Genomic DNA, 27183 nt, shown 5'->3' with positions numbered 1-27183 from the left:
CATAACTGATATATTTGTAAAATTTTTTTAATTCACGATGATGTTAAATTACTGTATTCTCTGAGTAGAACGGGCTACCGTGGTAGCTCAGCTGGTGAAGAATCCTCCTGCAATGCGGTAGACCCCAGTTCCATCCCTGGGTCGAGAAGATCCCCTGGAGAAGGGATAGGCTACCCACTCCAGTATTCTTGGGCTTCCCTGGTGGCTGAGACGGTGAAGAATCGGCCTGCAATGCGGGAGACCTGGGTTTGATCCCTGGGTTGGGAAGATCCCCTGGAGAAGGGAATGGCAACCCACTCCAGTATTCTTGCCTGGAGAATGTCCATGGACATAGGAGCCTGGCGGGCTAAAGTCCATGGGGTCGCAAAGAGTTGGACACGACTGAGCGACTAAGCACAGCTAAATAGAAGAGATACTGTGTTTGGAAGGCATGTGTTTAAAAAAGGAAAAAAAAAATAATAGGCTTTTATATTATAATGGGAATTCTGTTCCCAAAGAGCATTTTAAAATCCCTAATTGTGATAAAAAAATTTTAATACCCCTAAGAGTAGTAATAAACACAAAAATGTTCATTTTGTTAAAGCTTTAAAGTATTGATAATTTAGTGGTCAACAGTAGAGTAATGGTTTTTGGTTTATCCATTCAGTGGAATGTTATACAGCCTTAAATGTGGGAGAATTATATGTACAAATAAATGATGATATTTACAATTAAATACCCAAAGCATATGCTCTGTGTAGGATAATCACATTTCTTTTGCAATTAAATATTACAGATTTATGTATATTTACTTATGCACAGAAAAAAGCCTGGAGGGTATAATATACCCAACTGTTAACAGGGATTAATTCTGAGTGCTTAACTCTGAGGAGGTTGGGAGAAACTAGGTAAGAAGAGGCTCTAATTGTAACATTTCTGGTTTATTTTATTTTATTTTTCTGTAAACACGTATTACTTTTGCAGTTAAAAATTGAGTCTGTAAACTCCTTATTGTGTATTTTTGTTAAGAGGAACATTGCATTAGTGAATGGAGGAGTCTTACTTAAGTGTGCTGAGTTTTGCTAAATTCATACAACTATATAGTCGGGACTCACTCCCATCAAGATATACACCATTTCCATCACCGGAAAATTCTCTGCATTTTGCCCCTCATACTAGGAAACCACTGTTCTGATTTCTCTCATTTCTATTTAGTTTTAAACCAACTAGTTACTATAGTTGATCAGTCACAGGTCTTCTGAGATCTGCGATTCATTTTGGAATACACTGGACGTCATTCCACGATGCCCATAGTTTTCCATAATCTGTGTAACTCTGTTTCATTCTTACTGGCTTCATAATAATCCTTTCATCCTATTCTTTGTAGTGAGTAAGCTACTCATTAAAACATGAGTGAACTGTGTAACACAGATGGTGAGTTACACGAAAGCACTGAGAAATCTTTTAGGATTGTGGATTCATATACCTACCTTTGATTTCTGAAAGGAGCATGTCAGCTGTTTTTTGTCTTTTAAACTCATCACCAGTTTTATTAGGTATCTTTTGACTTTCCACTATGAAAAATGAAGAAATTCTTATAGCTGCCCTAAAACTTTCACCAACCAGTTTTTATTTACTGTTAGTTTTTTTTTTTTAACATTATAAAGCTTTATAACATTTTTTATTCAATTCAGGTGAATGCAGTGTTTGACTTGCAATAACAGTAGTTTATTTCTGAGTTCTTTATCTTGACTGATTGGATATTGTCATTTAGCATAGGGGTCCCCAACCTTCTGGATCTAATGCCTGCTGATCTGAGGTGGAACTGATGTAATAATAATAGAAATAAAGTACACAATAAAAGTAATGCATTTGAATCATCCCCAAACCATCCAACCCCCCGCCCTGGCCATGGAAGAGTTATCTCCATGAAGCCAGTCCCTGGTGCTAAGAAGGTTGGGGACCCCTGATTTAGCAGGTCTGCAGCACCTGCTTCTCTTCTCCCAGGTATGTTTCTTGTATCCTCTACATTCTCACTTGAGAATTGCTTGTTGCCTTTATATTTATTTTAAATATTCATTTATTTATGGCTGCGTTGGGTCTTGGTTGTGTCACGCAGGCTTCTCTCTGGTTGTAGCACCTGCGTCTCAGAGTGCGTGGGTTCAGTATTTGTGATTCACAGGTCTAGTTGTCCCACATCATGTGGAATCTTAGTTTTTCGACCAGGGATTGAACCTGTGTCACCTGCATTGCAAAGTGGATTCCTAACCACTGACTGAACCACATGGGAAGTCTTTGTTTTTGCCTTTATATGTAAGTAAGGACTTGGTTAAGTATGTGTAGTCATTTCAGGTCACATGTTATTTCCCTTAGAACTGTGTAGACACTGCTTCCACAATCTTGTGGCCTCATGTGTTGCTGTGAAAAAAATCTGAGGCCAAAAAGTATTTTCCCTTTTGCAACAAAGTCTTGATCTTTCACTTGGAGATCTATGAGACTCTTAGGCATTGGACTGTAGAAACTTGGCTGGGATATCCCTTGATTTTGGTTATTCTCTTAATTTTGATTGAAACACAGTGGGATTTTTCAATGATAAGTCTTCTGGTAGTTCTTTGAAGATTTTTCCATTACATACCTTTGCCTTCTGTGTTAGGAGGACACTAATACTCTGTATGTTGGATTTCCAGTGAGAATGTTCCCTGTGTTGGGCTCTCCTAGACAGCCCAGGGTCAGTAATGAGCTGGAAGGACTCCCCAGAACTCAGCATCTAGTCAAGGATTTATTGGCAAGGATTTATTGCATGAAAGGGGTACAAAAACCATGTCAGCAAAGGGAAGGGCATATGGGGGTAGAGTCAGGAGGAAACCAGGCATGAGCTTCCAAAAAGTTGCTCCCCATGGAGTTAACCAGGATGGGCTTCATTCTTTCAGCAGTCAGTTTTGACGTGAGTAAAACTGTCTGTGAGGGCAGCCCATTAGAGCCTCATCACCCAAGGTTTCAGTTGGCAGGCCCCCTCTGCCTGGCATGTGCCAAATTCCAGACTCCCAAAAGGAAAGCAGGTGTTCCGAATGACCACACTGCTTGTACAAACAGTAGCTGACTGTTACTAGAGCTGGTTTTATATCAGTGCTGGGAACTGTTTCCCAGTCAAGTTTTCAGATGCCAGCCAAGGGCCACCTTCTAAGCAGGCTTCTTTCAGAATAGCTGTCTCAAGTCTGTTATGTTAGCTCTTTAATTTCAGGAGATTGACCATCCTTTACTTGCTGAGCTAAGCTAGTTCGCTTTTCTTCTTTTTTTATCTTGTTGTTGTTCTCTCTTTTTAAAGGTTCTTTTTAGTTTCTTTGAGGGCTTCCCTGGTGACTCAGATGGTAAAGAATGTGCCTGCAATGCAGGAGACCTGGGTTTGATCCCTGGGTTGGGAAGATCCCCTGGAGAAGGGAATGGCAACCCACTCCAGTATTCTTGCCTGGAGAATCCCATGGACTGAGAAGCCTGGCGGGCTATAGTCCACAGGGTCACGAAGAATCAGACATGATTGAGCAACTAACACACACACCCATTTTCTTTGAAACTATAGAGAGGTTATTTGAGATTTTGCTCTTTTTTGGTCTGTACAGTTTGTTTTGCCTTTGGTTTATTATAGCTTTGTTTAATGCTACACACATCCCTTGGTGTTCATGGGCGATTGGACCCCCTTCCCCCCAACAAATACCAATATCCACAGTTGCTCAAGTCTTTTATGTAAAATGGTATAGTATTTGCGTATAACTCATGCACATCCTTAGCATACTTTAAATAATTTCTAGATTACTTGCAATACCTAATACTATGTGAACAGCAAATTCAAGTTTTGCCTTCTGGAACTTTCTGGAATTAAATTTTTTTTTTCCTGTCTGTGGCTAGTTGAATCCACAGATGCAGAAGCTGAGGGAGGGCCATCTGTACCTATGCATCTGTCCCACCTTGAATGAATACTCGAATGAAAACATTTACATAGAGTCACCTGGTCTGCACTTTGGGTCAAGTGTGTAACCGGATAACTCATCAGATGTGTTTTTTGAAAACACTTTCACCACATCTTTTCTAGTAGCTTATCTCTAGTTCTGGTGAGCTGAGCTGATGAAGGCTTTTCTGTGAGGGGCGGGGGGTGGGTGGGGCGTCTAGCTCATAGCTGTCTCCTTGGGGGCTTTAACTTTTGGTTATGCTTAGTGAACTCAGGGGAGGAGTCACAGCATTGATGGCACTTTGCTGTTCTTCCCTTCACTACTTCAGGAGAGTTTATCCAGGTTTGTTAGAGAAAACTTGTCCGCTTGTGCCGCTTCTGCCAGTCCACTTCCTCTTTCGGCTTTATCCATAGGGAATGGGACTGACGTGACATACCCAGACCTTGCTTTTTTCTGCCTGACCTTTGGTCCTGTTTCTGAGTAATGAATAATTGTTTGGGTATCCAAGAGCCTTTCCTTTTCAGAAACAGTCATACCCTATTGAGGAATTGGCTTTGATCCAGATTTCATTGTGTCAGCTAATTACTCTTCACTTGCATCTTAGCTGCTGCTTAGATTTCTTGCAAATGGAATTTTCTTTCAAATTTTTCTTCCCCCATTTTTGTGAGCTTTAGAAAAAGAAATATATGTGTACTTTTACTTGTTGACAAATTTTTTTTTTACTAGAAGCTCAACATTTCACAGAGATTTAGGATATCAAAATGTAGGTTAAACTATTTAAAGAGAGAGAACAATTCAAAAAGTAAATCTCACCATAAAATTCAGGTTCCTTCATTTTATTTAACATGATATTTAATTTACTGAGCAAATATATGTATATATAAAATAATTTTTTTAAGTTTTTAAATTTATTTCAGTATTGCTTCTGTTTTTTTTTTATGTTTTGATTTTTCAGCCCCAAGGCATGTGGGATCTTAGCTTTCCAACCAGGGATCAGACTTGCATCCCCTGCATTGGAAGGCGAAGTCCTAAGCACTGGACTGCCAGGAAAGTCTTGATCAAATATATTTTAATGTTAGGAAGGTTTTACCAATGGTAATTAGATTGAAGTAAGGTGGTACTGCTGAAGTTGATGGTATCAATGTCAACTATATTGAAAAACTTAAAAGAGAAAATTGAATGCCAGTCTTCTCTTGATCCAAAGTATTTTTCATTTTTTTAATTGAAATATAGTTGACTTACGGTGGGATGTTAGTTTCAGGTATATAGCAGAGTGCTTCAGTTATATATTCCTTTTCAGATTCTTTTCCCTTAAAGGTTTTTACAAAATATTTGGTTTAGTTCCCTGCGCTATACAATAGGTCCTCGTTGATTATTTATATTATATATATTAGTGTGTCTGTGTTAATCCCAAACTCCTAATTTATCCTCCCATATAAGAGTATCTTTTTAAAATGTTTATTGTTGTATAGTTGATTTACAATGTTGTGTTAGTTTCTGCTATACTGGAAAGTGAATCAGTTATACATACACATATATTCACTCTTTTTTTAGATTTTTTTCCCATTTCAGTCGTTACACAGTATTGGGTAGAGTTCCCTGTGCTACAGAGGAGGTCCTTATTATTAATAGTTATCTCTCTAACTTATAATAGTGTGTATATGACAGTCCCACTCTCCTGATTTATCCCTCTCTTGCAGTAGCCATAAGTTTGTTTTCTGCACGCATACAAGAGTATTTTATTTTATTTTTTTTAAATTTTATTTTATTTTTAAACTTTACATAATTGTATTAGTTTTGCCAAATATCAAAATGAATCCACCACAGGTATACATGTGTTCCCCATCCTGAACCCTCCTTCCTCCCCATACCATCCCTCTGGGTCATCCCAGTGCTCTAGCCCCAAGCATCCAGTATCGTGCATCAAACCTGGACTGGCATCTCGTTTCATACATGATATTTTACATGTTTCAATGCCATTCTCCCAAATCTTCCCACCCTCTCCCTCAGAGTCCATAAGACTGTTCTATACATCAGTGTCTCTTTTGCTGTCTCGTACAAAGGGTTATTGTTACCGTCTTTCTAAATTCCATATATATGCGTTAGTATACTGTAATGGTATTTTTCCTTCTGGCTTACTTCACTCTGTATAATAGGCTCCAGTTTCATCCACCTCATTAGAACGGATTCAAATGTATTGTTTTTAATGGCTGAGTAATACTCCATTGTGTATATGTACCACAGCTTTCTTATCCATTCATCTGCTGATGGACATCTAGGTTGCTTCCATGTCCTGGCTATTATAAACAGTGCTGCGATGAACATTGGGGTACACGTGTCTCTTTCCCTTCTGGTTTCCTCAGTGTGTATGCCCAGCAGTGGGATTGCTGGATCATAAGGGAGAAAATAATAGCAAATGAAGCAACTGACAAACAACTAATCTCAAAAATATACAAGCAACTCCTACAGCTCAACTCCAGAAAAATAAATGACCCAATCAAAAAATGGGCCAAAGAACTAAATAGACATTTCTCCAAAGAAGACATACAGATGGCTAACAAACACATGAAAAGATGCTCAACATCACTCATTATCAGAGAAATGCAAATCAAAACCACTATGAGGTACCATTTCACACCAGTCAGAATGGCTGCGATCCAAAAGTCTACAAATAATAAATGCTGGAGAGGGTGTGGAGAAAAGGGAACCCTCTTACACTGTTGGTGGGAATGCAAACTAGTACAACCACTATGGAGAACAGTGTGGAGATTCCTTAAAAAACTGGAAACAAGAGTGTTTTAAACACCGTACCCCAACCATTTTTTAAAGACTGCATTTAAATCAGTGGAATTTTTTAGGCCAATATTCAATTTGTAATTTTTAAGAATCTCTTTATATTGTCTCTTGGTATTCTTTCCTTTTAGATAAAAATCTATTTCTAGCAGGTCAGAAAATTAAATTTCCCTAAAATTGAGTGTATAATTCAGTAGCAGAAATATCTTGAGATATAAATGAGATTGAGTTTGCCTTTCTCTTCCAGCCGTTCCATTTCCGTTTCTCATAGTTGCCTTGCTACTAGCGTTAGCACTTTGGTTTTCAGTTACTGTTTGTATGTATGAAATAATAGGGTGAATACAATGGAATATTCACGTAGTTGCTCAAAGACTGCTGGTTCAATTGGTTGACATGCAAATGAGATATCATGATTGTGTGATATCTCAAAATTATATTCTGCAAATGAGATACCAGATTCAGTTCAGTTTAGCCGCTCAGTCATGTCCGACTCTTTGTGACTGCATGAACTGCAGCATGCCAGGCCTCCCTATCTATCACCAACTCCCAGAGTTCACCCAACCATGTCCATCGAGTCAGTGATGCTATCCAACAATCTCATCCTCTGTCATCCCCTTCTCCTCCTGCCCTCAATCCTTCCCAGCATCAAAGTCTTTTCAAATGAGTCGGCTCTTCGCATCAGGTGGCCAAAGTAGTGGAGTTTCTGCTTCAACATCAGTCCTTCCAATGAACACCCGGCACTGATCTTTAGGATGGACTGGTTGGATCTCCTTGCAGTCTAAGGGACTCTCGAGAGTCTTCTCCAGCACCACAGTTCAAAAGCATCAATACTTTGGCACTGAGCTTTCCTGACGGTCCAACTCACATCCATACACGACCACTGGAAAAACCATAGCCTTGACTAGACAGACCTTTGTTGGCAAAGTAATGTCTCTGCTTTTTAATATGCTGTCTAGGTAGGTCATAACTTTCCTTCCAAGGAGTAAGCGTCTTTTAATTTCATGGCTGCAATCACCATCTGCAGTGATTTTGGAGCCCAGAAAAATAAAGTCTGACACTGTTTCCACTGTTTCCCCATCTATTGCCCATGAAGTGATGGGACCGCATGCCATGATCTTCGTTTTCTGAATGTTGAGCTTTAAGCCAACTTTTTCACTCTCCTCTTTCACTTTCATCAAGAGGCTCTTTAGTTCTTCACTTTCTGCCATAAGGGTAGTGTCATCTGCATATCTGAGGTTATTGATATTTCTCCCAGCAATCTTGATTCCAGCTTGTGCTTCCTCCAGCCCGTCGTTTCTCATGATGTACTCTGTTAAATAAATTAAATAAGCAGGGTGACAATATACAGCCTTGACGTACTCCTTTTCCTATTTGGAATCATTCTGTTGTTCCATGTCCAGTTCTAACTGTTGCTTCCTGACCTGCATACAGGTTTCTCAAGAGGCAGGTCAGGTGGTCTGGTATTCCCATCTCTTTCAGAATTTTCCACAGTTGATTGTGATCCACACAGTCAAAGGCTTTGGCATAGTCAATAAAGCAGAAACAGATATTTTTCTGGAACTCTCTTGCTTTTTCGATGATCCAGCGGATGTTGGCAGTTTGATCTCTGGTTCCTCTGCCTTTTGTAAAACCAGCTTGAACATCTGGAAGTTCATGATTCACATATTGCTGAAGCCTGGCTTGGAGAATTTTGAACGTTACTTTACTAGCATGTGAGATGAGTGCAATTGTGAAGTATGAGCATTCTTTGGCATTGCCTTTCTTTGGGATTGGAATGAAAACTCACCTTTTCCAGTCTTGTAACCACTGCTGAGTTTTCCAAATTTGCTGGCATATTGAGTACAGCACTTTCACAGCATCATCTTTCAGGATTTGAAATATCTCAACTGGTATTCATCACCTCCACTAGCTTTGTTCATAGTGATGCTTTCTAAGGCCCACTTGACTTCACATTCCAGGATGTTTGGCTCTGCTTCTGCTGCTGCTGCTAAGTCGCTTTAGTTGTGTCCGACTCTGTGCGACCCCATAGACTGCAGCCCACCAGGCTCCCTCGTCCCTGGGATTCTCCAGGCAAGAACACTGGAGTGGGTTGCCATTTCCTTCTCCAGTGCATGAAAGTGAAAAGTGAAAGTGAAGTTGCTCAGTCGTGTCCGACTCTTCGCGACCCCGTGGACTGCAGCCCACCAGGCTCCTCCGTCCATGGGATTTTCCAGGCAAGAGTACTGGAGTGGGGTGCCATTGCCTTCTCTGTGTCTGGCTCTAGGCGAGTGATTACACTTTCGTGATTATCTTGGTTGTGAAGATCTTTTTTGTACAGTTCTTCTGTGTATTCTTGCCACCTCTTCTTAATATCTTCTGTTTCTGTTAGGTCCATACCATTTCTGTCCTTTATTGAGCCCATCTTTGCATGAAATGTTCCCTTGGTATTTCTCATTTTCTTGAAGCAATCTCTAGTCTTTCCCATTCTGTTGTTTTCCTCTGTGTCTTTGCATTGATCGCTGAAAAAGGCTTTCTTATCTCTCCTTGCTATTCTTTGGAACTCTGCATTCAGATGGGTATAGCTTTCCTTTTCTCCTTTGCTTTTCGCTTCCCTTCTTTTCACAGCTATTTGTAAGGCCTCCCCAGACAGCCATTTTGCTTCTTTGCATTTTTCTTGGGGATGGACTAGATCCCTGTCTCCTGTACAATGTCACTAACCTCTGTCCATAGTTCATCAGGCACTCAGTCTGTCAGTTCTAGTCCCTTAAATCTGTTTCTCACTTCCACTGTATAGTCATAAGGGATTTGATTTAGATCATACCTTAATGGTCTAGTGGTTTTTCTCCACTTTCTTCAATTTCGGTCTGAATTTGGCAATAAGGAGTTCATGATCCGAGCCACAGTCAGCTCCCAGTCTTTTTTTGCTGACTGTATAGAACTTCTCCATCTTTGGCTGCAAAGAATATGATCAATCTGATTTTGGTGTCGACCATCTGGTGATGTCCATGTGTAGAGTCTTCTCTTGTGTTGTTGGAAGAGGGTGTTTGCAATGACCAGTGCGTTTTCTTGGCAGAACTCTGTTAGCCTTTGCCCTGCTTCATTCTGTACTCCAAGGCCAAATTTGCCAGTTACTCCAGGTGTGTGTTGACTTCCTACTTTTGCATTCCAGTCCTCTATAATGAAAAGGACATCTTTTTTGGGTGTTAGCTCTAGAAGATCTTGTAGGTCTTCATAGAACTGTTCAGCTTCTTCAGCGTTACTGGTTGGGGCTTAGACTTGGATATTGAATGGTTTGCCTTGGAAACGAACAGAGATAATTTTTTGTTTTTGACATTGCATCCAAGTACTGCATTTTGGACTCTCTTGTTGACTATGATGGCTACTCCATTTCTTCTAAGGGATTTGTGCCCACAGTAGTAGATATAATGGTCATCTGAGGTAAATTCACCCATTCCAATCCATCTTAGTTCACTGATTCTTAGAATGTCGATGTTCACTCTTGTCATCTCCTGTTTGACCACTTCCAACAATGGCAACCCACTCCAGTACTCTTGCCTGGAAAATCCCATGGACAGAGAGGGCCTGGTGGGCTGCAGTCTATGGGGTTGCTAGGAGTCGGACACAACTGAACGATTTCACTTTCACTTTTCACTTTCATGCATTGGAGAAGGAATGGCAACCCACTCCAGTGTTATTGCTTGGAGAATCCCAGGGACGGGGAGCCTGGTGGGCTGCAGTCTATGGGGTCGCACAGAGTCGGACACGACTGAAGCAACTTAGCAGCAGCAGCAATTTGCCTTGATTCATGGACCTAACATTCCAGGCTCCTATGCAATATTGCTCTTTACAGCATCGAACCCTGCTTCCATCAGCAGTCCCATGCACAACTGGGTGGTGGTTTTACTTTGGCTCCATCCCTTCATTTTTTCTCGAGTTATTTCTCCACTAATCTCCAGTAGCATATTGGGCACCTATCGACCTGGGGAGTTCATCTATCAGTGTCTTATCTTTTTGCCTTTTCATACTGTTCATGGGGTTCTTGAGGCAAGAATACTGAAGTGGTTTGCCATTGCCTTCTCCAGTGGACCACATTGTGTCACACTTCTCCTCCATGACCCAGCCGTCAGCATGGCTTAGTTTCATTGAGTTAGACAAGGCTGTGTCCGAGTGATCAGATTGGCTCGTTGTCTGTGATTGGGGTTTCCATCTGTCTGCCCTCTGATCCCCTCTCAGTGCCTACCGTCTTACTTGGATTTGTCTTTACCTTGGACGGTGGTGTCTCTTCATGGCTGCTCCAGCAAAGCGCAGCCGCTGCTCCTTACCTGTGATGCGGGGTTATAAGATATCAGATTATATGTATACAGATGAGATATCATGATTGTGTGATATCTCAAAATTATATTATCTTCCTTTTATTGTAGGGTTGCTAATATATGCAGTTAAATACATGCCAAGTAATAAGTGTATTTTTTATATGCTTTTTAGTGGGTCATTCTCATATCTCGACCCTCTCTTTAGTGGGTCTTTAATTCATAGGCATCTCATTTTTAGCTGTTTTAATTAGTTTTCTCTTATTCTAAGCACCTTCTTACTATTTTTCTCCAGTCTTTATTACTGTATTCTTGGAAAATCATCTTTCTTTAATGCTATTGCTTCACTCTTTTGTTTAAAAACATTTTAATAAAAATCAAGCGTTTAGTATTTTTTTATGGCCCTACATCGACTTTTATATTTCTTCACTAAAACTTCAGCAATGCTGATTTGCACCTTGACACTTGCATATATATACAATCTTATATTCTTACACAGTTAGTAAGTACTTGTGTTGAAAGATTCCCGAAGACCATTCCCCAGCTCAGTGATTCTCTTGGAGGACTCAGAGGGTTCCACATGTAGTCGTACTTGTGACCATGGTTTATTACAGTGAAAGAATCTGAAGCAAAATCAACAAAAGCTGCCTGGGATGAAGTCTAGGGAAAATCATTTGTAAACTGCAGAGTCTTTTTCCGGTGGAGTCATGCAGTGTGCAGTTAATTCCCCCGGCAACAAGGATGACAATGCATGTGTGAGATGTCACCATCCAGGAAAGCTCCTTAGAGACAGGCATCCAGGGTTTTCATTTAGGGCTGGTTGTGTGGGCACCTTGTGCCTGGTAGGTACCCAGATTCTGGCCTCCCAGAAGGGAGGTCAGTGTCCACCATAAACCATATTATTTGTTTACAAATTGTTACAGATAATAGAGGAACATTGAGCTACCCTTGGTGATGGCCAGGGAGGCCTGGCGTGCTGCAGTCCATGGGGTTGCAAAGAGTTGGACATGACTGAGCAAATGAACTGAACTGAACTGAATCAGTTAAGAGTGGGAACTCCTCTGAGTTCCAGGATGCTAGCCAAGGATCAGCCTCATCACCAGGCCTTTCAAAGAAAGGATAGTAGTTCTTTTTCACTGTGGTTTTTTGTTTGTTTTTATTTTTGGATGTGCTGGGTCTCTAACTGAGGCATGTGGGCTTAGTTGCCCTGCAACATGTGGGATCTTGGTTCCCTGACCAGGGATTGAACTCATGTGGATTCTTAACTGCTGGACCACCAGGAAAGTCCCTGGCCCACTATGTTAATGCTCTTCCCCATAGTCTCCCATTCTCTCCTTTCAATGAAATGGTTATTCTCTTAAAAACTTTCTGATTAACATTACAGAGTTCCATTTCACAAAATATTTTTTGAAGATTGAGGGGCAGGAGGAGAAGGGGACAACAGAGGATGAGATGGTTGGATGGCATTACTGACTTAATGGACATGAGTTTGGGTGGACTCCAGGAGTTGGTGATGGACAGGGAGGCCTGGCGTGCTGTGGGTCATGGGGTCGCAAGGAGTCGGACACGACTGAGCAACTGAACTGTGTGTGAGAACCAAAGATACTATACAGATGGGTGAAACATAGTGTAAAAGCAGGTGAATATTGGTACAAGTCAAACTGCAGTAGATTCCTGGGGAGGGATATGAATTACGTACCATCCAAGCAGAGAAGAGGAAGAGCTGAATGCAAAGAAGTGGGTAAAGATTTTCTCCAAAGAGATGTTATTTCCCTTGAGCCTTGTGGGTGAGTGAGAAGGAGGTAGATGAGATAAAGTAGGCGAGGGTACACAAGGTAGAGAGAAAGTACGTGCAGAGGTACAGAGGTGTGAAAATATATGGTGGTTTGTGACAAAAGTGACTGGGAATCTATCAGTTTTCAGAGAGGTTGGTGAAAGAACATGTTGAAGTTAGAAGAGGTAGAGTGGAATGTGAAGGATTCATTTTAAATTTGATTAATTTTTATTGGAGTATAGCTTTACAGTGTTGTGCTATTAATAGTTTCTGTTGTGCAGGAGAGTGAATCAGCTGCATTTATATACATATCATCTATATGTATGATTGTATTGCCAATAAGATCATCTATACCATTTTTCTAGATTCTACGTATATGTGTTCATATACAGCATTTGTTTTTCTCTTTCTGACTTACTTCACTCTGTATGACAGTCTCTAGTCCATCTACATCTCTACAAATGATCCAAGCTCATTCTGTTTTATGGCTGAGTAATAGTTTTATTGTATATATGTGCCACATCTTTATTCATTTCTCTGTTGATGGACATTTAAGTTGTTCTCATGTCCTGGCTGTTGTAAATAGCGCTATAGTGAACATTGGGGTACATGTGTCTTTTTGAAGGATGATTTTTTAAAACTAAGAAATGTTTTATTTCTTCACACAGAATATAGGACCCAAATAATTTTTATTACAGTTGTGATTTTAGAAATACAATACTGGTAGTAGCATAAAGCTTTTTTTCCCCCAAACTGCATGTAGACCTTGACTCATTAGTAGGTTGTGAAATTCAGTTTAACTGGTTGTTTATAGTTTTTTCTAAGGAATAGGGATTTTATTATATAATATCCTGGAGTGTACATGGTAAGGTGTTTCGTGAAACATTTGCTATAAATGTAAGTGTGGATAGGCACACATGTGTACTGGGATGCCGTTCAAGTGCATTTCTCACATTGGATTGCAGCCAAAAAAGCCTGAAAACACTTTTTTCAAAAGATGAATTGCAAGCCTAGAGCCGAGTTAGGGAGCTATTTTAGTCTTATCTCCAGCACTATGGTGAACTAGATAACTTGAGAATGTTTCTGCTACTTAGGCCTAGGAACACTGAACAAAAAATAGGTCATAACATGCATAGCAGAATGATTAAGGACCTTAGTGAGATACTCAGGGGTTAGAATGAAGGGTAACTGAAAATTGAGTAGTAAGTGCGTGAGCTAAGATTAAGGGTTGAGGGGTTTGAGGGAGAAGGTGCTTGGTCCCCTGAACTTAGGGGCATTGGTTTTAACAATAGGCTGTTAGTGCTAAGAGGTGAGAACCATCCAAAAGTCAGTGCAGGGCATTAATTAGGAGTTGGAGCTCTCTTGCCATGGAGCCTGGGTTGAGGGGAAAAAAATCTATGAGATGCACAGCTGAGCTTCCATATCTGTAAGGGTTTGGAGTGCAAATTCATACTACCCATGTGGTCTTGACACCTGTGGTTTGGGAAATTGACATAAGAATTGGATCCTAAGCCAGTTCTTGAGGTGCTTGGCAAAAGCACTGCAGAGTGGCACCTGTCAGCCCAGGCCATGCTTCTTTCTTATAGTTAGAAGCTACACTGGGAATCAAACTACCATGAGTGAGAACCAGCATATACAACAGACTGAGGGATTAGATTCCCCAGAACTGCAGCCAGCCAGTGTGTACTCAGTCATGGCTGACTCTCTTTGACTCCATGGACTGTAGCCCCCACCATGCTCCTCTGTCCTTGGAATCTTCCATGCAGGGATACTGGAATGGGTTGCCATTTCCTACTCCAGGGATTGAACCCACATCTCTTGCATCTCTTCCATTGGCAGGTGGATTCTTTACCAGCTGTGCCACTTGGGAAGCCCAGAATGTAGCAAAGAGAGCTAATTGGTAGGCACTATAAAATTAGTCTCCTTGAAAATGATTAAAAGCAAAAGGGAGAATCTAAAACATAAAAGACCCTAAGAGGGAAAAAAAAGAAAAAGAATTTCTAGACATTAAAATTTCATTAAAATTAAAAAGTCATTCTGAGTTAAACTCTAGACTCAGCAGGTGAGAGAATTAATGAACTAGAAGATGGCTTATGGAATATCACCTAGAATACAGCAGGTAAAGAAGGTGTAAAGCAGTAGGAGGTATGAAACTGAGTCATGAGAACAAGAATGAAAAGTTACTACGGTTCCTAATGAATCCCAGGTGTAGAGATTAGAAATAATGTGGGAGAGACAATATTCAAAAATATAATGAAGAATTTTCCAGAATTGATGAAAGTCAGATTTAAGAAATACAGTGTCTGAAGGCAAAAGTAAAGATAAATACATGACTAGGTGCTTCAGAATGAATCTGAAGAACACCAAAGACATCAGGAGGATCTGAAAGCAACCAAAGATAAAACACAGACATTAGATCACTGGATAAAACAATATCCAGTGATCAGATGATTCAAGTCTGATGTCGAGGGTGGAAGGGCCTGGGAGATGTGTCAGAGAATTAGAGGAGGCATCGTTTGGTAACTCAGTGAATGTTGAGTTACAAGTTTTAGGAGGAAATTCAAGATGATGCCGGGATTTGTGTTCTGGCTGCTCAGGTAGATAACGTCATTTTGACTGGAACGCAGGAGGATGAAGCTTTGGGCTGTTGCCAAGGATTTGAGGAGTGGATCAGGGAATCATAACATTGTTTAGGACTTGTTGAGTGTGAAGTAGCTGTAGGACGTCTGTGCACAGCTGTCTGCAGATAATCAGTCTAGAAAGGCTGATCATTAGGTATGTGGGTTCACAATGAGGTCCAGCTGTATAGCACAGGGAGCTACAGTCAATATCCAGTGATAAACTACAATGGAAAAGAATATGAAAAAGAATAGCTGGTTCACATTGTGGTACAGCAGAGATTAACATAACTTTATAAACAACTATACTTCAATACAGAGAAGGCAATGGCACCCCACTCCAGTACTCTTGCCTGGAAAATCCCATGGATGGAGGGCCTGGTGGACTGCAGTCCATGGGGTCGCTAAGAGTCGGACCCAACTGAGTGACTTCCCTTTCACTTTTCACTTTCATGCATTGGAGAAGGAAATGGCAACCCACTCCAGTGTTCTAGCCTAGAGAATCCCAGGGATGGGGGAGCCTGGTGGGCTGCCATCTGTGGGGTCACACAGAGTCAGACATGACTAAAGTGACTTAGCAGCAGCAGCATACTTCAATAAAATAAAGAATATGTAGGTTATCTTTGTAAATGGTCACTGAAACCATGAGATTGCCAAGGTTTGGGATACAAAGAGAGAAGAGATGATGTCATGTTTAAGAACCTGGAGAAATGAACCTTGTCCAGAAATAGCTGGAGAATGAGCAGTGAGTGTGTGGGACCTGGAAGGAGGAGGATAAATCTGAGAAGCTTACTGAGATTTGATCAGTTGGAGATCTTGAAAAGAAAATGCACTTAATTCTTTGAATTCACTTAAAATGCACTTAAAAGTGCAAGGAGTTAGGACCATACATATGACATGTTGCCCCATCAGAAGTGCAGTACTTGAGATGTTTATTTGGGCTCATCACATAGGTACCCCCGACCTTTGAGAAGGTCTGCTCTGAGTGTTGGAAGTGATACCAGGCTTCAGTGTTTCAAGGGATGGATGGGAGGTGAGAAGTTGGAGAACGCTGAAGAAAGTTAGATAGCAGAGGAAGAAAAGACTTACCTTTGTCTTGTTTAAAACATTAATAACTTACTGTGTGCCAGTCTACCACTTCAGAAATGTTTTTGCATTTCTCACATGTCTGTCTTAGTCTTTGAAGATAGAAACGTTATTGCTCTTCTCTCCTAATGCTGTTATGAAACAGCAGTGCTTGTTAAATGATGAAGCATTTTTTTTTTTCCCTTTGGGGTTGTGGTTTTAATCTACATGGAGCTTCATTGGATTAGAATATAAACACTTGATCGTGTCCCCTCTAACACTGAAGGCATCAGAGCTGGTGAGAACAGACACAGGCTGGGCCCGAGGGCTGCCTTGGCCTCTTCTACCCTGTGTGCCATTTCCTATGACCTCAGTCCTGCCTTAGTGTTTTTTTTTTTTTTTAATTGAGGTATAGTTGGTATAAGTTATAGGTATACAGTGTAGTGATTCACAATTTTTAAAGGTTATGCTCCATTTATAGTTATAAAATATTGGCTATATCATAAAAAAAGAATGAAATACCATTTGCAGCAACATGGATGGACCTAGAGATGATCATACTAAGTGAAGTCAGTCAGAGAAAGATGAATACCACATGAAACCACTTGTACATGGAATCCAAAAAAAACAAAAAAGATACAAATGAATTTATTTACAGAATGGAAGTAGACTCAGACATAAAAAATAAATTTGTAGTTACCAAAGGGGACAGGTGAGGATGTGGGATAAATTAGCAATATGGGTTGAACAGACGCTGCTGCTGCTGCTGCTGCTGCTGCTGCTGCTACTGCTACTACTACTACTACTACTACTACTACTACTACTACTACTAAGTCACTTCAGTCGTGTCCGACTCTGTGTGACCCCATAGACGGCAGCCCACCAGGCTCCCCCGTCCCTGGGATTCTCCAGGCTAAAACACTGGAGTGGGTTGCTATTTCTTTCCCCAAAGCATGAAAGTGAAAAGTGAAAGGGAAGTCACTCAGTCGTGTCCAACTCTTAACGACCCCATGGACTGCAGACTACCAGGCTCCTCCATCCATGGGATTTTCCAGGCAAGAGTACTGTAGTGGGGTGCCATTGCCTTCTCCACAACAGACACTACTATATTTGAAATAGATAAGCAACAAGGTTCTGTTTTATAGCATAGGGAACTATATTCAATATATAGTAATAACCTATAAGGGAAAAGAATATGGAAAAGTGTGTGTGTGTGTATATATATGTATATGTATGTATGTATAACTGAATCACTTTGCTGTATACTTGAAACTTAGCATTGTAAATTAACTGTACTTCAGTATAGAAAAAAATATTGGCTATATTCCCTGTATCATAGACTCTTGTAGGTTATTTTAAACATAATAGTTTGTTCCTGTTAATCCCCGACTCCTGTCTTGCCCCACCCAATCTCCCTCTCCTGACTAATTTGTTCCCTGTATCTGTAAGTCGGTTTCTTTCTTGTGTTTATTAGTTGTATTTGATGAAGCAATTTTTGATGCCACTTACTACTTTGCACCAAGATTTTCTTCTCAAGTGCCCATCCTCATTGTAATTAAAAAAACAAGCCCAAACTTTATTATTTACTTTTGGCTGCACTGTCTCTTTGTTGCTGCCTGTGGGCTTTCTCTAGTTGCGGCCAGCAGGGACTCCTCTCCGGCTGTGTGTGTGCTTCTCATGGTGGTGGCTTCTCTTGTTGCAGAACACGTGCTCTAGGGCGTGGGTTTGGTAGTTGTGGCACAAGGGCTTAAGTTGCCCCACGGCATGTGGAATCTTCCCGGATCAGGGATGGAACCCACGTCCCCTGTGTTGGCAGGTGGAGTCTCAACCACTGGACCACCAGTGAAGTCCTTTGTAGTTTTAAAGAAATTATTTCTTGTGTATTGATCTTCTTTCTTCCACCTTTTCCTCATTTATTCATTTGGAATAATGAAGACTAAAGAGGTTATTTATTTAGGGTTAGTTTGAAACCCTGAAAAGGTTGGTTGACGTTGGAGATGCATCGTTCTTTACACTTGAACTCCTTTTGCTTCTGTAGGAAGAATATAAAACAACAGCCTTGTGAAGTCATTGTTGGGGCCCAGTGTGGCAGTGCTGTGTTACGAGGAGCCCATGTCTATGTCCCTGGAATCGTATCAGCCTCAAAATGTGAGTATACTGTTCAGGTTTCTCTGTAAAATAGCTGCTAACATTTATGTGTATCATCAAATTGAAAATTCATTAAATCCTCACTCAGATACATTTCAAATTTGCTTTAACAAAGATCTTTGCTAAGTTGTGCTTTTAGTATAGCCTGTTGAAGTGTGTATCTGAGAAGGACTAACGAATCAGGCATCCGTACGTGGGTTTTCTGCCCATTTCTTTTATTCCCTTTGAGGGCATTTGTGATGATGTTAGAGGATCATGACTGATAAAAAGAGTGGAAGATGTCAGTGAAATTTTGTTTTCCATTCTTTACTCAATTGTGCTGAAACTTCAGGCTGCTGAACTGTCATTTGCAGGGGAAACATTCCAAGTCTGGAATCTTAATATTGGGATGAAATGAAATATCAGTATTCTTAATTTACTCTTTTAAGGAATGTTAGATTTGAGGAAAATAATTGAAATAGAAGATACCTTTCCTTTTCTGCTCAGCTAAAGGCTTCCAATTGAGGTTGGATGTTTGCTGTTTTTTTTTTCTTGACCCTCGCAAGGCATGTGGGATATTAGTTCCCAGATTGGGGGTTGAACAGGTGTCCCTTGTATTAGGAGTCTTAACCACTGGACAGCCAGGGAAGTCCCTGAGGTTGGATGTTTCGAAGACTCTTCTGCATCTTTGTTTTCCTAGGGAAAAAAATAGATTTATTGTTGTCAAACATTTGAAAGTAAACAGTTGTATTTTCTGTCAGAAGTTATAGTGAGACCATGAGCCAGGTTAGACTGCTTCATGTCCACTACTGATGCCCCTAGGCTTCCCCAGTCTTAAAGCTTGAAGAATTTTCACGGTTCTGCCAAAGAACAGTTATGTCAGTGTAATATGACTTTCTTCTTTTCTCTAGTTATGAAAGGTGGAGATGATGTTTCCGTATACTCTGACATTAAAGGCAAATGTAAGAAAGGAGCCAAAGAATTTGATGGAACAAAAATATTTCTTGGAAATGGGATTTCTGAACTAAGCCGCAAAGAGATCTTCAGTGGGCTGCCTGAACTGAAGTATGTCAGCAACTGTTGTTTTGGGGAAAATAAGCATCCTTTTTGTGGTTTAAAGAAAGTGTAAAATAATGTAAAAATATGTATAATTGCATTATATGTCTAATTTTTCTGTTATAAGTTCAATTGGAAAATACTTGTTTAGCACATACTGCCATTTTTTTGGGTGGGGGGAAATATGCTTTTAGTTAAAAGCATAAATGCTCACATGAAGGAGTCTCTTAAGTTGAAAAGTTTTGCATCTTTGTTAACATGATTTATCTTGATAAAGGATGAGTTAGATGGCCTCTCCAGATAATAGTCTGTGTGAGAAAAGCTTATTGTTTTAATATAAAAAAAAAAATTTTAACTAAAAAATTTACCAGAAAGGCAGTACTGATGTGAATACTTGTGGTTAAAAATTAATGTTTGGATTTACTCACACCTAACTTTTATTATTTTTTTAATTAAAACAATGTATTTATTTATTCCCACGCTGGGTCTTCGTTGTGGTACCTGGGCTTCTCACTGCGGTGGCTTCTCTTGTTGAGGAGCACCGGCTCTCAGCGCAGGGGCTTCAGCAGTTGTAGCCTTGGGCTGCAGAGCACAGGCTCAGTAGTTGTGGCGCATGGGCTTAGTTGCTCTGCAGCATGTGGGATCTTCTCAGATGAAGGATCGAATCTGTGTCCCCGGCATTGGCAGGTGGTTTCTTATCCACTGGGCCACCAGGGAAATCCTGCTCACCTGAATTAGAACAAGTTAGTGTAAAATCATCTCTGGTTGCTACAAGTGAAAGTGAAAGTCACTCAGTCATGTCCAACTCTTTGCATCCCCATGGACTATACAGTCCATGGAATTCTCCAGGCCAGAATACTGGAGTGGGTAGCCTTTCCCTTCTCCAGGGGATCTTCCCAACCCAGGGATTGAACCCATGTCTCCCACATTACAGGAGGATTCTTTCCTAGCTGAGCCACCAGGGAAGCCCAAGAATACTGGAGTGGGTAGCCTATCCCTGCCAGCGGATCTTCCCAACCCAGAAATCGAACCAGGGTCTCTTGCATTGCAGGTGGATTCTTTACTAGCAGGCGCTAAGCAAGTTAAATCTGTGTATAATCCAGTTTCTTATAATTTTTAAAATCGAAATACAGTTGATTTACAGTGTTCATTTCTACTGTACAGCAAAGTGACTCAGATATACATATGTACATATTCTTTTTTATATTCTTTTCCATTATGTTTATTACAGGATATTGAATGTAGTTAGTTCCCTATGCTATACAGAAGGACCTTGCTGTTTATCCATCCTGTATATAAAACTTATATCTCTTAATCCTAAACTCCCAATCCACCTCTTGCCCCAACTCCCCCTTGGAAACCACAAGTCTGTGAGTCTGTTTCTGTTTTGTAGGTAGGTTCATTTGTGTCTTTATTATTGCTTAGTGTTTTCAGGCTGTTTCAGAAATTCTGTAGACAGCTCTGTTACTACAAAGTTGACAGCTAATGGAGACACACTGAAAGCTGTGAATTTATTCAGCTAAAAGAGAGCCACTTACCTGATTCCTGGGACAGTTTTTCATATTTCAGCAATTTGAATTTATAGTTGATATTAATTCTTCTAAAGACATAGGCTATTCCCTCCATCCAGAGGTGGCAGTACTTTCCAGATGACCAGGAACAAATAAATTCTTCATCTTGGAAGTGCTTCTGAATATGAAGATTATGCATACATTGATGTGTTAATCTTTGGGTCTGTAATAGGGAGTTGATAGTTTGACTGCTTCCTTTAGTTTGTTATAGGCGGTACACATTTCATCTTCTTATTTGATGTGGTGGTTCCAGTAATTGGGTCCACAGACTTCTGAGTACTGTTCTATTTGTTGGTAGGAGTAGAATGTAGCCATCTTTCAAGAAACTGTTGATTTTTAGAAAAAATTCTTAATTTTTTTTGAAGTATAAGAATATTTACAATGTTGCATTAGTTATAAATGTACAGAAATGTGATTTAGTTCATATATCTATTTTTTGGATTATTTTCCCATATAGATTATTACAGAGTATTCAGTAGAGTTCCTTATACCCTATAGTAGGTCCTTGTTGATTATCTGTTTTATATATAGTTCAGTTCAGTTGCTCAGTTGTGTCCGACTCTTTGTGACCCCATGAACCGCAGCACGCCAGGCCTTCCTGTCCATCACCAGCTCCCAGAGCCCACCCAAACCTGTGTCTGTTGAGTCAGTGATGCCACCCAACCATCTCATCCTCTGTCGTCCCCTTCTCCTCCTGCCCTCAATCTTTCCCAGCATCAGGGTCTTTTCAAATGAGTCAGCACTTCAGGTGGCCAAAGTATTGGAGTTTCAGCTTCAACATCAGTCCTTCCAGTGAACACCCAGGACTGATCTCCTTTAGGATGGACTGGTTGGATCCCCTTGCAGTCCAAGGGACTCTCAAGAGTCTTCTTCAACACCGCAGTTCAAAAGCATCAATACTTTGGCACTCAGCTTTCTTTATAGTCCAACTCTCACATCCATACATGACCACAGGAAAAACCATAGCCTTGACTAGACAGACCTCTGTTGACAAAGTAATGTCTCTGCTTTTTAATATGCTGTTTAGGTTGGTCATAACTTTCCTTCCAAGGAGTAAGCGACTTTTAATTTCATGGCTGCAGTCACCATCTGCAGTGATTTTGGAGCCCAGAAAAATAAAGTCAGCCGCCATTTCCACTGTTTGCCCATCTATTTGCCATGAAGTGATGGGACCAGATGCCATGATCTTCGTTTTCTGAATGTTGAGTTTCACGCCAACTTTTTCACTCTCCTCTTTCACTTTCATCAAGAGGCTCTTTAGTTGTTTTTCACTTTCTGCCATAAGGGTGGTGTCATCTGCATATCTGAGGTTTTTGCTACTTGTCCCTGCAGTCTTGATTCCAGCTTGTTAATTCCAGCCTCTAATCTGTCCCTCCCTGTTGTCTTTCCCCCGGTAACCATATTTGTAATCTAAGTCTGTAAGTCCGTTTCTGTTTTGTAAATATGTTCATTTGTATCATTTTTTTTTTTGATTCCTCTTATAAGTGATACCATATGATATTTGTCTTTTGTCTGACTTACTTAGTATGATAATCTCTAGGTTCATTCATGTTCTTGCAAGTAGCATTATTTCATTCCTTTTTATGACTAATATTCCATTACACACACACACACAGACACACACACACTCACACACCACATCTTTATCCATTTCTCTGTCGATGGACATTTAGGTGCTTCCATGGTGACTGCAGCCATGAAATTAAAAGACGCTTACTCCTTGGAAGGAAAGTTATGACCAACCTAGATAGCATATTCAAAAGCAGAGACATTACTTTGCCAACAAAGGTCCGTCTAGTCAAGGCTATGGTTTTTCCTGTGGTCATGTATGGATGTGAGAGTTGGACTGTGAACAAAGCTGAGTGCCGAAGAATTGATGCTTTTGAAGTGTGGTGTTGGAGAAGACTCCTGAGAGTCCCTTGGACTGCAAGGAGATCCAGCCAGTCCATTCTGAAGGAGATCAGCCCTGGGATTTCTTTGGAAGGAATGATGCTGAGGCTGAAACTCCAGTACTTTGGCCACCTCATGCGAAGAGTTGACTCATTGGAAAAGACTCTGATGCTGGGAGGGATTGGGGGCAGGAGGAGAAGGAGACGACAGAGGATGAGATGGCTGGATGGCATCACTGACTCGATGGACGTGAGTCTGAGTGAACTCCAGGAGTTGGTGATGGACAGGGAGGCCTGGCGTGCTGCGATTCATGGGGTCGCAAAGAGTCGGACATGACTGAGCGACTGATCTGATCTGATGTCTTGACTGTTGTGAACTGTGCTGCAATAGATATGGGGGTGCATGTATCTTTTCAAAATATGATTTTCTTCAGATATTATGCCCAGGAATAGGATTTTTGGATCACATGGTGGCTCTATTTTTAGTTTGTTTTTTTAAGAATTTTTATTTTGTATTGGGGTATAGCTGATTAACAATGTTGTGATGGTTTCAGGTGAACAACAGAGGGACTCAGCCATGGATATACATGTATCCATTCTCCCCCAGACCCCGCCTCCCATTCAGGCTGCCACTTAACACTGAGCAGAGTTCTGTGTGATACTCAATAGGTCCTTGTGGTTATCCATTTTAAATGCGTACATGGCCACCAATCTCCCTAACTATTCCTCCCCGCCCAACAATCATAAGTTCATTTTTTAAGTCTGTGAGTCTGTTTCTGTTTTGTATCATTTTTTTTTAGATTCTGCATAAAAGACATGCATATGGTAATTCTTCTTGTCTGTCCGACTTCCCTCAGTATGACACGCCCTAGGTCCATCCATGTTGCTTCAAATGGCATCATTTCATTCTTTTTAATGGCTGAGTAATATTCCATTGTATATATGTAACACATTTTCTTTATCAGTTCTTCTGTTGATGGACATTTAGGTTGCTTCCACGTCTTGGTCATTGTAAACAGTGCTGCAGTGAACATTATTGAGCATGTATCTTTTTGAAATATGATTTTCTTTGGATATATGCTCAGGAGAGGGATCGCTTTATGTGGTGGCTCTATTTTTAGTTTTTTAAGGAACCTCCATACTGTTCTCCAAATTGCACCAACTTACATTCCCACCAACAGTGTAGGTAGGAGGGTTCCCTTTTTTCTGCACCCTCTACAGCATTTATTGTTTGTAGACTTTTTGATAATGACCATTCTGACCTGTGTGAGGTGATAACTCATTGTAGTTTTGATTTGCAGTTCTCAAATAATTAGTGATGTTGAACGTCTTCTTATGAGCTGTTTGGCCATCCGCATGTCTTTGGAGAAATGTCTGTTTAGATCTTTCCATTTTTTGATTGGGTTGTTTGATTTTTTGATATAGAACTACATGAGCTGTTTGTATACTTTGAAGATTAGTTGCATCTTTTTCTCCCATTTTGTTGGTTGTCTTTTTGTTTTGTTTATGGTTTCCTTTGCTGTGCAAAAACTTTTGGATTTATTTAGGTCCCATTTGTTTGTTTTTGTTTTATTTTCATTACTCTAGATGGTGGATTCAAAAAACTATTGCTGTGATTTATGTAAAAGAGTGTTCTGCCTATGTTTTTCTCTATAGAGTTTTGTAGTATCCAGCCTTACCTTTAAGTCTTTAATCTGTTTTGAGTTTATTTTTGTATATGGTGTTAAATATATTCTAATTTCATTCTTTTACATGCTGCTGTCCAGTTTTCTCAGAACCACTTATTGAAAAGACTGTCTTTTCCCCATTATATATAGTCTTGCCTCCTTTGTCATAGATTAATTGACCAGAGGTGTTTGGATTTATTTCTGGGCTTTATGCCCTGTTCCATTGATCTGTAAGTCTGCCTTTGTGCCAGTATGAGACTGTTTGGATGACTGTAGCTTTGTAGTATAGCTTGAAGCCAGGGTGTCTGATTCCTCTGGTTCTGTTTTTCTTTCTCAAGATTGCTTTGGCTATTCAGGGTCTTTTGTGTTTTCTGCACAGATTTTAAAAATATATATATTTATTTACTTACATATTTATTTGGCTCACTAGGTCTTAGTTGTGGCATTCAGGTTCTAGTTCCCTGACAAGGGATTGAACCTAGGCTCCCTGCATTGGGAGCATGGAGTCTTAGCCACCGGACCATCAGGGAAGTCCCTGCATACAAATTTAAAAAATTTATTGTTCTAGTTCTTTGAAAAGGAATTGCATTGAACCTGTAGATTGCCTTTGGTAGTTATTTTGAAAATATGTTGAAAATATTTCCAACCCAAGAACATGGTATATCTTTCCATCTGTTAGTGTCATCTTCGATTTTTTTCATCAGTGTCTTATAGATTTCAGAGTACAGGTCTTTTGCCTCCTTCAGTTCAGTTCAGTTCTGTCACTCAGTCATGTCTGACTCTTTGCGACCCCATGAATCACAGCAAGCCAGGCCTCCCTGTCCATCACCAACTCCCGGAGTTCACTGAGACTCACGTCCATCGAGTCAGTGATGCCTTCCTGCCATCTCATCCTCTGTCGTCCCCTTCTCCTCCTGCCCCCAATAGTTTATTCCTAGGTATTTTATTCTTTTTGATGCAGTGGTAAATGGGATCATTTCCTTCTCTTTATGATCTTTTGTTTTTAGTGCATAGGAATGTAAGAGATTTCTGTATATTTATTTGGTACCCTGTAACCTTACTGAATTCATTGATAAGCTCTAATAGTTTTTGGTAGCATCTTTAGGATTTTCTGTGTATAGTATTATGTCATCTGCAGTAATAGTTTTCTTTTCCAATCTGGATTCCTTTTATTTCTTTTGGTTCTCTGATTGCCATGGCTAGGACTTCAAAAACTGTGTTGAATAAAAGTGATGAGTGGGACATCTTCTCTTGTTCCTAATCTTAGAGGAAATGCTTTCAGCTTTTCATCGTTGAGAACGATGTTAGCTGGAGGTTTGTCACGTGTGGCCTTTGTTATGTTGAAGTATGTTCCCTCTGTGCCTACTTGCTGAAGAGTTTTCATCACAAATGGGTGTTGAATTTTGTCAAAAACTTTTTCTGCATCTACAGAGACAATCATGTTTTTTATTCAGTTTGTTAATGTGTGTGTCACACTTATTGATTTACAGATATTGAAAAATCCTTGCATCCCTGGGATAAATCCCACTTGATTATGGTGTACGATCCTTTTAATGTATTGTTGCATTTGGTTTGCTAGTATTTTGTTCAGGATTTTTGTATCTATGTTTATCAGTGATATTGGCCTGTAATTTTCCTTTTTTGTGTGGAATCTTTGGTTTTGGTATCAGGGTGACAGTGGCCTCAGAGAAGTTTGGGAGGGTGCCTTCCTCAGTAATTTTTGGAAATAATTTCATAAGGATAGGTGTTAACTCTTTTCTAAACATTTGATAAAATTCACCTATGTAACCTTTTAGTCCTGGACTTTGTTCCTTGGAAGTTTTTCTATTTTTAAGTTTTGCCTGTGCTGGGTCTTCACTGCTGTGTGTGGGTTTTCTCTTGTTGCAAAGAGTGGGGCTACTCTCCAGTTGCAGTGCACGGGTTTCTTGTTGCAGTGGCTTCTCTTGTCGTGGAACACAGGCTCTAGGCGCTCTGGCTTTAGTAGTTTTGGCTTGCTGGCCCTAGGCTGTGTGGGCTTCAGTAGTTGTGGCGCAGGGGCTCACTGGTTGTGGCTTGCGGGCCCTGGAGCATGCAGGCTTTAGTTGCTGTGGCTTGCAGGCTCTAGAGCATGGACTCAGTATTTGTGGCAGATGGGCTTAGTTGCTCCGTGGCTTGTGAAATCTTCCCAGATCAGGGATTGAACCTCTGCATTGGCGGGCGGATTGTCATCCATTGTGCCCGTAGGGAAGTCCCGTTGGGAGTGTTTTAATCACAGTTTCAGTTTCGTTACTTGTGACTGGTCTCTTCTCATATTTTCTATTTCTTCCTGGTTCAGTTTTGGGAGAGTATTCATTTCTAAGAATTTGTTCATTTCTTCCAGGTTGTCCATTTTATTGGCATATAGCTGTTTGTAGTAGTCTCTTGTGATACTT

At 40.4% G+C, this 27183-nt stretch overlaps 1 protein-coding gene across 4 annotated transcripts in view; it reads left to right on the top strand.

Annotated features, from left to right (window-relative positions):
* NSUN6 (NOP2/Sun RNA methyltransferase 6) overlaps positions 1-27183 on the top strand; it is an 88077-nt gene that overhangs the window by 8965 nt on the left and 51929 nt on the right. For all 4 annotated transcript variants that reach the window (XM_061436176.1, XM_061436179.1, XM_061436177.1 and 1 more), the window contains 2 exons: positions 18501-18610; positions 19501-19654. In XM_061436176.1, coding sequence (XP_061292160.1) covers positions 18501-18610; positions 19501-19654 — 264 coding nt within the window. The remainder of the gene's footprint in view (positions 1-18500; positions 18611-19500; positions 19655-27183) is intronic.

Source organism: Bos javanicus, chromosome 13 (genome assembly GCF_032452875.1).
Source record: "Bos javanicus breed banteng chromosome 13, ARS-OSU_banteng_1.0, whole genome shotgun sequence".
In the NCBI taxonomy this organism is placed as follows: Eukaryota; Metazoa; Chordata; class Mammalia; order Artiodactyla; family Bovidae; genus Bos; species Bos javanicus.
The sequence above is the reverse complement of the archived record's forward strand: the minus strand, read 5'-3'. Positions and strand labels throughout refer to the sequence as shown.